This window comes from Somniosus microcephalus, chromosome 3 (genome assembly GCF_052327205.1).
Source record: "Somniosus microcephalus isolate GS21.2 chromosome 3, FLI_Smic_1.0, whole genome shotgun sequence".
Lineage (NCBI taxonomy): Eukaryota > Metazoa > Chordata > Chondrichthyes > Squaliformes > Somniosidae > Somniosus > Somniosus microcephalus.
The window spans coordinates 373,440,264-373,453,181 of NC_140989.1; the positions used below are offsets into that span (position 1 = coordinate 373,440,264).

At 47.2% G+C, this 12,918-nt stretch overlaps 1 protein-coding gene across 1 annotated transcript in view; it reads left to right on the forward strand.

The window, feature by feature from the left end:
- The window catches only part of LOC147122445 (netrin-G1-like), a 188,089-nt gene that overhangs the window by 162,152 nt on the left and 13,019 nt on the right, over nt 1-12,918 (forward strand). Inside the window, exons 3-4 of the mRNA XM_085983600.1 lie at nt 10,223-10,395; nt 11,357-11,383. Of these exons, the coding sequence (XP_085839726.1) occupies nt 10,223-10,395; nt 11,357-11,383 (200 nt within the window). The remainder of the gene's footprint in view (nt 1-10,222; nt 10,396-11,356; nt 11,384-12,918) is intronic.

Sequence of the window (12,918 nt, forward strand, 5' to 3'; positions counted from 1 at the left end):
CTCCAGCTTTTAGTCGCGGAGAATCTTCAGACACTAATTGGAGAACAGGAGCAGTGAAATGTTTACACTGCTGTTAATGTGACTCCAAGGAACTCTCTGGGTTTCTGCTTAGTTTAGCAAACAGTGCCCAGAACTGCCAACTTGCTGACTGTGCAAGGTACAATCTGCGGATTGTGAAGCTTCACCTTCGCAGTGAGTTAAACAGTGGCTCCATGCTGTTAGCACAGAGTCACCGAGACCAGCGTTCTCACGCTTCACGGCACAGAGACCATCACAGCACTTCGGGCCATTCCAAACCGCATTTACTGAACAACAACCTGCATTTATATAGCGCCTTTAATGTAGTAAAACATCCCATGGTGCTTCACAGGAGTGTAAATCAGAGCGAACTTTGACACCGAGACACAGAAGGAGATATTAGGACAGGTGACCAAAAGCTGGGTCAAAGAGGGAGGTTTTTAGCAGCGTCTCAAAGGGGGAGAGAGAGGTAAAGAGGTTTAGGGACGGAAACATTGCTGTTTGTGGGATCTTGCTGTGTGCAAATTGGCTGCTGCGTTTCCAACATTACAACAGTGAGCACACTTCAGAAGTACTTCATTGGCTGTGAAGCGCTTTGGGACGTCCTGAGGTGGTGAAACGCTCTGTAGAAATGTAAGGTCATTCTTCCTTAGAATGAGGGGCCAGAGAAAGATTAAATGTGAGAGATTGAGGAGAGAGGGCAGGAGAAACGTCTTCACACAGAGAGTGGTGAGGCTGTGGGATTCACTCCCAGGGTCCGAGGTTGAGGAGTTTGTGATCGGGAGAGTGGAGGAGCCCGGGACAGAGTTCTCCCTGTGTGGGGTGGGGTTAAAATCCACCCTTTCATCTTTTGGATTGTAGGATTGTCCAGGAGTAAAGTAGATCAGCGAATCTATCCCACTGATCCCAAATCTCAGCCTGTGCTTCCTCTTTATATCCTGAATCACTGATATCCGCTTCTGTCAGTTTTACTCTCCCGTTTCCTGGAGATTAGTTTGGGAAAGGAGAGTAATTTGTTGTGTAAACCACTCATTCTCTCACTGAATGTTGCTCATTCACCTGATCGGAACCTGTAGCTCACGGTGAAGTACGTCGGTATGAGGGGCGAGTTGGCTGAGGTCAATTGGGAAACTACATTAAAAGGCATGATGGTAGACAAGCAATGGCTAGTATTTACAGAATTAATACATAATTTACAACAAATATACATTCCTTTAATGCACAAAAACCCCACAGGAAAAGTGGTCCAACCGTGGCTAACAAGAGAAGTTAAAGTTAGGATTAGATCAAAGGAAGAGGCTTTTCATGTTGCCAAAAAGAGCAGTAAGTGTGAGGATTGGGAGGATTTTAGAATTCAGCAAAGGAGGACCAAGAAATTGATAAAGAAAGTGAAAATAGAATATGAGAGTAAACTAGTGAGAGATATAAAAACAGACTGTAAAAGCTACAGGTATCTAAAAAGAAAAAGATTAATGAAAGTAAATGTGGGTCCCTTACAGGCTGAGACAGGAGAAATTATAATGGGGAATAAGGAAATGGAAGAGAAATTAAACAAATACTTTGGGGTCGATTTTCCTGGAGCCGTCAGGCGGGGTTTCAGGCGTGTGGGGGGGGGGGAAATCCTGAATTCGGGGGTCCCGACACCATCCTGCCCAAAACCCCGCTCCACGCAAGTTTCAGAGGCGGCGGGTACCCGCCCCGCAGTGGGACCCGTCGACCCCAGGCGGGAAGGGAGTAGTGCCAATTAACAGGTAGTTAACAGGCAGTTTTTAGCCTAATCCCTATTTTGAGGGGTGTCGTGTGGGGTTCTCGACGGCTCCAAACCACGCCAGGTTAGAGCAGGCGGGCCGTCGGTTTGAAGGAGTTGGAGGGGTCGCGATGTCAGTGTTCAGGTGAGTGATGGGTGCATGAGTGCAAAGGTAAGTGTGTTTGGTGTTTCTAAAGTGTGTAAATAACTTTTACTTACCTGTACTTACATTAACAGCCTTTCTTCCTGTAGGCGTCGGGAGTCCATCACTCAGCCGGCACTTAAAGCTGAATGGCTGCGATCTGTGATAAGTGACAGCCTTCAGCTTTGAGTGCTGCTGAGAGTTCTAACTGAGTCTGTGCAGAAGGACTCATGGTAGAACTCAGACTGTCAGTGTTTGGCAGCTTCAAACAGCTGTGAAACACTGATATTTCATCTGTCAAGCCTGTGACGTCACCTGTTGCCGGGTGGCCCTTAATTGGCTGGGCGGGCTCAACAAGGTCAATCAAGGGAAATTTGCACGGATTGGCTGGACGTCGATGTAGGCTGGTCTAAAACCCGAAAGTTGTAGTCCCGCCTTCTTCCCGACAGCTTTGGGAAAATCGACCCCTTTGTGTCTGTCTTCACAGAAGGAGACACAAAACACTTCCCGGAAATAGTGGAGAACCAAGGGTCCAGCGAGAATGGTGAACTGAAAGAAATTAGTATCAGTAAAAAAATAGTGCTGGAGAAATTCATGGGACTAAAAGCCGATAAATCCGCTGGACCTGATGGCCTACATCCTGGGGTTTTGAAGGAGGTGGCTATAGAGATAGTGAATGCATTGGTTGTCATTTTCCAAATTCCAGATTCTAGAACGGTTCCCACGGATTGGAAGGTAACAAATGTAACCCCACTATTTAAGAAAGGAGGGAGAGAGAAAACGGGGAACTACAGACCAGTTAGCCTGACATCAGTAGTAGGGAAATTGCTCGAATCTATTATTAAGGACGTGGTAACAGGACAGTTAGAAAATAATAATAGGATTGGGCAGAGTCAGCACGGATTTATGAAAGGGAAATGATGTTTGACAAATCTGTTAGAGTGAGTGGGCAAGAACATGGCAAAGTGGAGAAATGTAAAGTTATCCACTTTGGTAGGAAAAATAGAAAAGCAGAGTATTTTTTAAATGATGAGAGATTGGGAAGTGTTGGTGTTCAGAGGGACCTGGGTGTCCTTGTACACGAATCACTGAAAGTTAACATACAGGTACAGCAAGCAATTAGGAAAGCAAGTGGTATGTTGGTCTTTATTACAAGAGGATTTGAGTATAAGAGTAAAGACGTCTTACTGCAATTATACAGGGTCCTGGTGAGACCACACCTGGAGTATTGTGGACAGTTTTGGTCTCCTTACCTAAGGAAGGATATACTTGCCATAGAGGGAGTGCAACGAAGGTTCACCAGACTGGTTCCTGGGATGGGGGGATTGTCCTATGAGGAGAGATTGAGTAGACTAGGCCTATATTCTCTAGAGTTTACAAGAATGAGAGGTGATCTCATTGAAACATACAAAATTCTTACAGGGCTTGACAGGGTAGGTGCAGGGATGATGTTTCCCCTGGCTGGGGAGTCTAGAACCAGGGGTCACAGTCTCAGAATAAGGGGTCGGCCATTTAGGACTGAGATGAGGAGAAATTTCTTCACTCAGAGGGTGGTGAATCTTTGGAATTCTCTGCCCCAGAGTGTAAAGTCTGTGGGTTGTGCAGTAAATAAATACACAGACTTTTGAAGTACAAACAAACAGGTCTTTACTATTCAGAGGTCAGGGCGAATCTGCCCCAGTTATCCTGTCACAACACTTATATACTGGTGTGGTCACTGTCGGTATTACAGTATACAGAAGCCAAACAAGTAGTGCCACACTTAAAGTAGTTCCCTTAAAGGTGAACGGTTACATACAATAATTTCCTTAAGGGTAGACGGGTACATACACTACACAGAGGGCTGTGGAGGCTCAGTCGTTGAGTAGATTTAAGACAGAGATCGATAGATTGTTGAATATTAAGGGAATCAAGGGATATGGGGATAGTGCAGGAAAGTGGAGATCAGGTAGAAGATCAGCCTGATCTTAATGAATGGTGGAATAGGTTCGCGGGGCCAAATGGCCGACTCCTGCTCCTATTTCTTATGTTCTTCTGTTAACTAGCAATGTAACCATGACAGGGAATTTGTTGTGTATGTACCTTTAAGAAAATAACTGGTCTCAGACTGCAGTACCGGCAGTGACCACCCCTGTAAAAAAGGCGCTAGTGAGCCTCTGTTTTTTCAGTTTCACTATTGACTTCCATCAGTAAAGACGTGTTTTGTTCCACTCCTGCTGTCCGTGTCTCAATCATTCACGGACGTAATACTGGCGACGAGCAGATACGAACCTACCTACAGTCTGCACCACCTCCTGGGATCCATTCCTACAGCAAAGTGAGCAGAGGTCGAGGCCAGAAAGAAAAGAAAGTAAGAGGCAGTTGAAATGGGCGTCGACCGTGGGCATCCGCCCCTGTGTTGCGGAGTTGAAGATTGCTGGAGAAGCTGTCGGATGCAGGGCCTGGTTCCTGTCGACGGTGCTTCAGCTAATCGGGCTGGTGGCAGGTAGTGCACTGATCCTTCCTGGGCTGCGGCGGTCGCGAACTCGAGTGGGTGGTTTGCAACGGGGCCGAGCAGCGTTGTCGGGAAGAAGAGAGAGAGAGGGTGGAGCACACAGGGCGCGGCCGGTGCTACGAAGCCGGGCTGCGTATAGACCCGCGAAGAGGGAGGCAAGAGTCCCACAGAGTTGTTCCACGACGGGAAAATAATTTTAAAAAAAAATATTAAACGCGCAAGAAACCGTGAAAAGCAGCGCTAACAACAGCGGGGAAGAAGGCAAAGCGCGGGAGGTGCCATCTTAATCAGCGGGGAAGACGGCAAAGTGCGGGAGGCGCCATTTTGTTAAATCAGGGAAGAAGGCAAAGCGCAGGAGGCGCCATTTTAGATTTGCAAGATGCCGAAGACTGGCTGTATCACTGCTTTTGATAATACAATAGAGGACTGGACCACGTATGTGGAAAGAGTCGAGGTATATTTCAAGGCAAACGAAATAGCGGAGGAGAAAAAGGCATCGATATTGCTAAACTTAATGGGCGCTAGAACGTACGGCCTATTGCGGGACCTGATTACTCCAGCCAAACCGAAGGCGAAGAGTTTTAACGAAATTGTTGCTGTCCTACAGGAACACCTAAACCCTGCACCGCTGTTGATAGCAGAAAAATTTAAATTCCACAGGAGAACTCAGCTCAAAGATGAGAGCAATGCTGAGTATCTTACGGAACTACGCAAGCTATCAAAGCACTGCCAGTTCGGAGCAGGACTGGCAGATACCCTACGGGACAAATTTGTCTGTGGACTCCTGAGTGAAGGAACACAGAAGAAGTTACTCTCAGAGAAAGAGCTGACGCTAGATAAGGCTTTCAGCATGGCAGTATCGTATGAAGCAGCAGCCAGGGGAGCTGCAGAAATTCAACAAAAACCACAGGAATACGGCACCCACGAAATGACACGGGGATTTGCAAAATGTTATTGCTGCGGCAGAACAAACCATGACCAGAAGGACTGCTGGTCCAAAGACAAAATATGCAGGCAATGCAGGAAGATGGGACACATTGCACGAGTTTGCAGGTCTGGGAAGAAGACCAGCGACAACAAAAAGGCTACTAAGGAACCGTACAAGAAAGTACAAAAGATGATGGACAGTAGTTCCGAAGACCAGATGAGCGACAGTGAATCCGGGAACAGGAGACTAAGCTGTCTCAAACTTCACAATGTAATCGCAAAAGAGGATCACCGAACCATTTGGGTCACCCTCATGATAGCAGGGTCCCAAGTTAAAATGGAATTGGATACAGGATCAGCGCTAACCGTCATGAATCGACGAGACTACGAGCGGCTATTTTCACACATAGCCTTGAGAGAGACATCCATCATCTTGACGACGTATACGGGGCAAAAAGTATACCCCAGAGGAAAAATAAGGGTGCCTGTCGAATACAACGGCAAGAAAATACGGAAATTGTATCTCTACATACTGCCAAATGGTGGACCACCGTTATTGGGACGGGAATGGATCAGGAAGATAAACTTAGATTGGCACTCCATTCATGCAATGACGGTGGACGGTAAAAAAGATGAAGACATCACTCCTGGACGATTGTCAACAATCTTAGCTAACGCAAAAGAGGTATTTCAACAAGAACTGGGCACGCTTAAAGGCTTAACCGCCTCGATAAAAATAGAAGAGGATGCAGTTCCCAAGTTTTTCAAAGCAAGACCGGTACCATATGCAGTTCGCCCAGCCGTCGAGGCAGAGCAGGAGAATCTGGAGAAGACGGGCGTGTTGTCTAAGGTCGACTGGAGCGAGTGGGCGACACCCATCGTTCCTGTCATGAAGAAAACGTTAAGCAATAAGTCCGGGGAGCCAAGGAAGATTCGCATCTGTGGGGATTTCAAGGTGACGGTGAACCCTGTCCTTCACACAGTACAATATCCTCTTCCAAGGATAGAAGACACCTTCGCCTCACTGTCTGGAGGGAAGCGTTTTACAAAAATTGACCTAGCACAAGCATATTTGCAGATGGAGGTTGAAGAGTCCTCTAGGAAGTATCTCACGATAAGCACTCACAAAGGTCTTTACCAGTATCATCGATTGGTATTCGGAGTAGCATCGGCTCCGGCGATATGGCAAAGTGCGATGGAACAAGTCCTGCAAGGGATTCCGGGGACTCAGTGTTACTTGGACGACATCCTTGTGACAGGTGAAGATGACAGTGAACACCTTAACAACCTAGAACAGGTGCTCACTAGACTACAGGAACATGGGCTGCGAGCCAACCGCCCCAAGTGCGAATTTTTTAAGAAACAGATATCGTATTGTGGCCACGTGATTGATGAACAGGGGTTACATAAGTCCCCTGACAAAATTGAAGCGGTTGTTAAGGCCCCAGCGCCTGAAAATGTGTCGCAACTGAGGTCATTCCTCGGATTGTTGAATTACTATCATAAGTTTTTGCCGAATTTGTCGACAACTCTGCACCCACTGAACGCCCTGCTACGAACGGGGGTAGCATGGAAATGGAGCGATGATTGTAAGCGTGCTTTTCAGAAGAGTAAGGACTTAATCACTTCAAGGGAAGAATTGGCTCACTACAACCCAGCACTGCCGATCAGACTGGCATGTGATGCGTCTCCCTACGGCATTGGGGCGGTACTGTCACATAAATTCTTTGATGGTTTAGAGAGGCCGATAGCTTTTGCGTCACGCTTGTTAACTTCTGCCGAGCGTAACTACGCCCAGATTGACAGAGAGGCCCTCAGCCTAGTGTGGGGGGTGAAGAAGTTCAATCACTACCTGCACGGTCAAAAATTTACTCTACTAACCGATCATCAACCTCTTGTCTCCATTTTCAACCCTCAGAAGGGCGTATCGATAATGACAGCACAACGGCTGCAGAGGTGGTCCCTTTTCCTAGGGGCACACCAATATGACATTGAGTACAAAGGAACTAAACAGCATAGGAATGCTGATGGATTGTCATGCCTACCGTTGCTGACGGTGGAAGAAGAAGACCTTGCAGTGGATCCAATGGAGTTATTCCACTCGACCATAGTCGAATGTCTCCCTGTGACGAATGCAAACATAGAAAAGGAAACACGTAATGACCCGACACTATCACGGGTCTATGATATAACGGTGAAGGGATGGCCAGCACATGGCGAACCACTGCTGCCAGCATTCTCGCCGAGAAGAGAACAGCTGTCAGTGTGCAGAGGAACCTTGATGTGTGGATCCAGAGTAGTAATCCCACCTAAGTTGACGGATAGAGTGCTCAATGAGCTTCATGAGGGTCATCTGGGTGGGGTAAAAATGAAGAACTTAGCCAGAGCGTTTGTGTGGTGGCCGGGAATCGATAGAGAAATCAAAGAGATGACCAAGAGCTGTGCAGGATGCCAGAAGGTCCAAAACGCCCCACCACAAGCTCCTCTGCATCCATGGGAGTGGCCCTCATCTCCATGGCAAAGGGTGCACATTGATTTTGCTGGTCCCTTCATGGACTCGATGTTGTTAATTGCGGTGGATGCACATTCAAAGTGGCCAGAGGTAATAAAAATGTCCTCATCCACCACGGAAAAAACTATCACAGTTTTACGAACCATATTCGCCAAGAATGGGCTGCCTGAACAGATTTGCTCTGACAGTTTGTGTCTGAAGAGTTCCGGAGGTTCTTAAAGAACAATGGTGTTAAGCATTACACATCTGCCCCATATCATCCAGCCACTAATGGATTGGCCGAGAGGTTTGTCCAAACATTCAAGAAGGCTATCAAGGCAATGTGTAATGAAGATATACCCCTACAACACAAGGTTTGCCTACCGGAATGCGACACATGCGGTTACCAACCAAACTCCAGCCATGATGTTCTTCAATCGAAGACTACGATGCCGCTTGGATTTGGTTAAGCCAAACGTCCGAAGAGATGTGGAGAACAGGCAGTTTCAGAATATAAATGAAAGGCCGACCAGGAGTTTTAAGATAGGTCAACCAGTTTTGGCCCGGGACTACCGCACTGAGAAATGGCAGCCAGGAACAATTTGTACACGACAAGGACCTCTCATGTATACCGTGAACGTTGGGGAGAGCATTGTAAGACGCCATGCTGACCAGATTCTAGAGTCACTGGAAAACATCAACTCCACACCACGATCTGATACACCTGGTAATGAAATCGACGTTCCAATTGCAGCTACCGCAGAACCGGTATAATTGGAAGCAGATGAACCAAACAACGACATTGATCCTGACTCAACATTGCCAGAAGAACCTGATACCCCCAAAGAGGCGTTATCCAGACAGAATCAGGAAGCCTCCTCAAAGACGGAACTTATAATTGCTTAAACTTAACCAATGTATCTAGCAACAGTAATTGTGATTGTAATTAGTTATCATTTAGTTGTTAACTGAATGTTATGTACTGTTTATCTAAAAGGGGAGGAATTGTTGTGTATGTACCTTTAAGAGAATAACTGGTCTCAGACTGCAGTACCGGCAGTGACCACCCCTGTATAAAAGGCACTAGTGAGCCTCTGTTTTTTCAGTTTCACTATTGACTTCCATCAGTAAAGACTTATTTTGTTCCACTCCTGCTGTCCGTGTCTCAATCATTCACGGACGTAATAGAATTCAATCTTCAAATGATTGAATTAATGATAGTTTATAAACATCCAGCAAAAGATGTGGCTGGTATTAGGTTAGTGTTGAGTTGTAACAGAGTTAATATTTAATGATTCCTCAATCATCAATTACTCGTCATTTACACCTCCTGGACTCCCGGCTGCTCCTCACCCGGCGGGAATTGAATGATCTCAGATTAAACCTTTGAAGAGATTCCCAGGTTTAACCCTTTCTGAGCAAACCCTGGGATAATCCGGCCCGTTTGGTATTTGGGTGAAATTGGGGAAAGTGGGGACTGACCCAGGAGAAGAGGGAAGGTGGAGATTATCAGCCTTTCAGCCTTCATCTTCAGTCTCCGCTCCGAGTGTCTCCTCCTCATGTGTCCCGGTGTCACATTCTGTCCGAGCTACGCTCCTGTGAAGCACCTTGGGACATTTTACTACGTTAAAGGCGCTATAGAAATGCAAGTTGTTGTTGTCACTGACCTACATTGGCTCCCGGTCTGACAACACCTCGATTTAAAAATTCTCATCCTTGTTTTCCAATCCCTCCATGTCCTCACCAGTCCCTATCTCTGTAACCTCCTCCAGCCCCACAACCCTCCGAGATCTCTGCGCTCCTCCAATTCTGGCCTCTTGTTCATCCCCCACTCCCTTCGCTCCACCATTGGCAGCCGTGCCTTCAGCTGCCTGGGCCCTGAGCTCTGGAATTCCCTCCCTAAACCTCTCCACCTCTCTCTCCTCCTTTAAGATGCTCCTTAAAACCTCCCTCTTTGACCCAGCCTTTGGTCACCTGTCCTAATATCTCCTTATGGGGCTCGGGGTCAGTTTGTGTGATTTCCGCTCCTGTGAAGCACCTTGGGAGGTTTCACTCGTTACAGGCGCTATATAAATGCAAGTTGTTGTTGTAGTTGCAGGTGTTGTTGTTAAGGGAGAATGAACTTGCATTTCTATAGCGCCTCTCACGACTTCAGGACGCCCCAAAGCAATTTACAGCCAATGAGGTGCTTTTGTGGGATGTGCTGAGGGTGAGAGGCGCTCTATCAATGCAAGCTCTTGCTCTGAGGGGCCTGTAACAGTTTGAAATGCAATAAGTGTCAGAAAGTGTTGGTGTCGGGAGAGCTGAGCTGGGAAAGGGAGAGCGGAGTCCCGGAGCGGAGAGTCGCGAGTCTAACCCAGCTGCTCAGCCCATTTGAAAGCAGCTGCCCTTGTTTTTTGCCAGGTGTAAGTGCAATCTTCACGCCAACAACTGTATCTTGGAGAAGGGGAAGCTGAGTTGCGAGTGCGAGCACAACACGACGGGGCCGGACTGCGGGAGATGCAAGAAAGGCTTTCAAGGCGGAGCGTGGAGAGCGGGCTCGTACCTCCCAATCCCCAAAGGGACGGTCAATGTGTGTGAGTAACCCGAGCTTCCCGGCCAGGCCCAGTGCCGGCGCAAGATCGCTTCAGATTTCATTCTCAGCCCAACTCCCCGCAACGCATCGACTCCAAAATACAACCCAATGGATGGTTGTGATTGTGTTAATGTGGGAAGAGAGATCCCAGCGGGAGATTGTCCAGACCCAGGGAAAAGGCCCACAGCCCACTGAGAGAGGGGGGAGAGGGGGGTGGGGAGAGAGAGAGAGAGAGGGGGAGAGAGAGGGAGAGAGAGAGAGAGAGGGGGAGAGAGAGAGGGGAGAGGGAGGAGAGAGAGAGGGTGAGGGAGGGGGAGAGTGAAAAAGAGAAACAGAGAAAGAAAGATAAGGAAAGAGCGAAAGAGAAGGTAAAGAAACAAGAAACAGAAAGTGAGAAAAAACAGGGAGATAGAAAAAGGGTAGGAGAGAGAGATAAAGTAAGAAAAAGACAGAAAGTAAGAGAAGGAAATAAAGAGAGAGACAAGCTCTCCAATTAGTCCCACTCCCTGCTCTTTCCCCACAGCCCTGCAAATATTTCCTTCCAGTATTTGTCCAATTCCCTTTTAAAAGTTCCTATTGAATCTGCTTCCACCGCCCTTTCAGGCAGCGCATTCCAGATGACAGGACTGGGCAGTGAGCGAGGGGTCTGTGTGACGACTGACACCCTTACCTATTAACCCTGTGGACTTACACACTAATCACACGGAGTGGGAACGGAGCCACAGACTAACCTCAGGCTCACCTTCCATCAGCTCTTTAGCAAATCTAGCTGGTGTGACCCAGGGCTGGTGTGAGTGCTCAGAGGATGCAGCCCACCAATCCCCATCACTTCATTGTTCCTGAGTTTGAGTGAGGTCCATCTCATCAACACTCCATGTGATGGGTTGGATTAGTGTGTTTATGGAGACAGATTGTTAATCAGACGTCTCTCTAACTCTCTTTGTTTCTGTTTCCCTCTCCAGGCCTCCCTGACACCGTCGCGAGTGGCCGTAAGTAGGACCTACGCTCTCTGACCTGTGACCTGCTGACCCAGAGCCCATTTCAGTATCTGGAACAAACCCTTCCCCTCAAACCTCCCTCATCGCTCATTGACATGCAGCCGAGAGCGAGAGTCCCAAAGGCTGTGTTGCCTGCCCGGTGCCAGGGTTAAGGACATCTCCTCTGGGCTGGAGAGAAACTTAGAGTGGGAGGGGGAGGATCCAGTTGTCGTGGTCCATGTTGGTACCAACGACATAGATAGGACAAGGAAAGAGGTTCTGCTGAGGGAGTACGAGCAGCTAGGGGCCAAATTAAAAAACAGAACCACAAGAGTAATAATCTCTGGATTACTACCTGAGCCACGAGCAAATTTGGCTAGGGTAAATAAAATCAGAGAGTTAAATGCATGGCTCAAAGACTGGTGTGGGAGAAATGGGTTTTGCTTCTTGGGACACTGGCACCAGTACTGGGACAGGAGAGAGCTGTTCCGTTGGGACGGACTCCACTTGGCCTGTGCTGGGACTAGATTCCTGGCGAATCGAATAACTAGGGCTGTAGAGAGGGCTTTAAACTAATTAGTGGGGGGGAGGTTTCAAGAGAGCAAAAAATAAAAATGTCAGCGGAGAAGGCAATAGAGCAAGGTAGCAGTGGGGGAATTAAAAACCAGAGCGTGTCAGGAAGGGACAGAATGTATAAAGATAAAGTTAAAGTAGTAAACGGGGTAAAAGCAGGAATAAATTGTCACAAAACGTATTTAAAAGTTCTTTATCTGAATGCACGCAGCATTCGTAACAAAATAGACGAGTTGACGGTACAAATAACTACACATGGGTATGATCTGGTGGTCATTACAGAAACATGGCTACAAGGTGACCATGACTGGGAACTAAACATCCAGGGGTATTTGACAATTAGGAAGGACAGACAGGAAGGAAAGGGAGGTGGGGTGGCTATGTTAATAAAGGACGGAATCACTGCAATAGTGAGAAATGATATTGGGTCAAAGGATCAGGATAGTGAAACAGTTTGGGTGGAGATAAGGAGTAATAAGGGGAAAAAGTCACTAGTGGGCATTGTCTATAGGTGTCCTAACAGTTGCAACTCTATTGGTCGGAGTATAAATCAGGAAATAGTTGGGGCTTGTAATAAGGGAACAGCTATAATCATGGGGGATTTTAACTTTCATATTGACTGGACGAATCAAATTGGGCAGGGCAGCCTTGAGGAAGAGTTCATAGAGTGCATTAAGGACGGGTTCCTTGAGCAGTATGTTACTGAACCAACCAGGGGGCAGGCAATCTTGGATCTGGTCCTGTGTAATGAGACAGGATTAATAAAAAATGTCCTAGTAAAGGATCCCCTTGGAATGAGTGACCATAACATGGTTCAATTCCAAATTCAGTTGGAAGGTGAGAGAGTTGGATCTCAAACCAGCGTACTATGCTTAAATAAAGGAGACTATGAAGGTATGAGAGCAGAGTTGACTAAAGTGGACTGGGAAAATAGATTAAGGTGTAAGCCGGTACATGAGCAGTGGTGTACATTC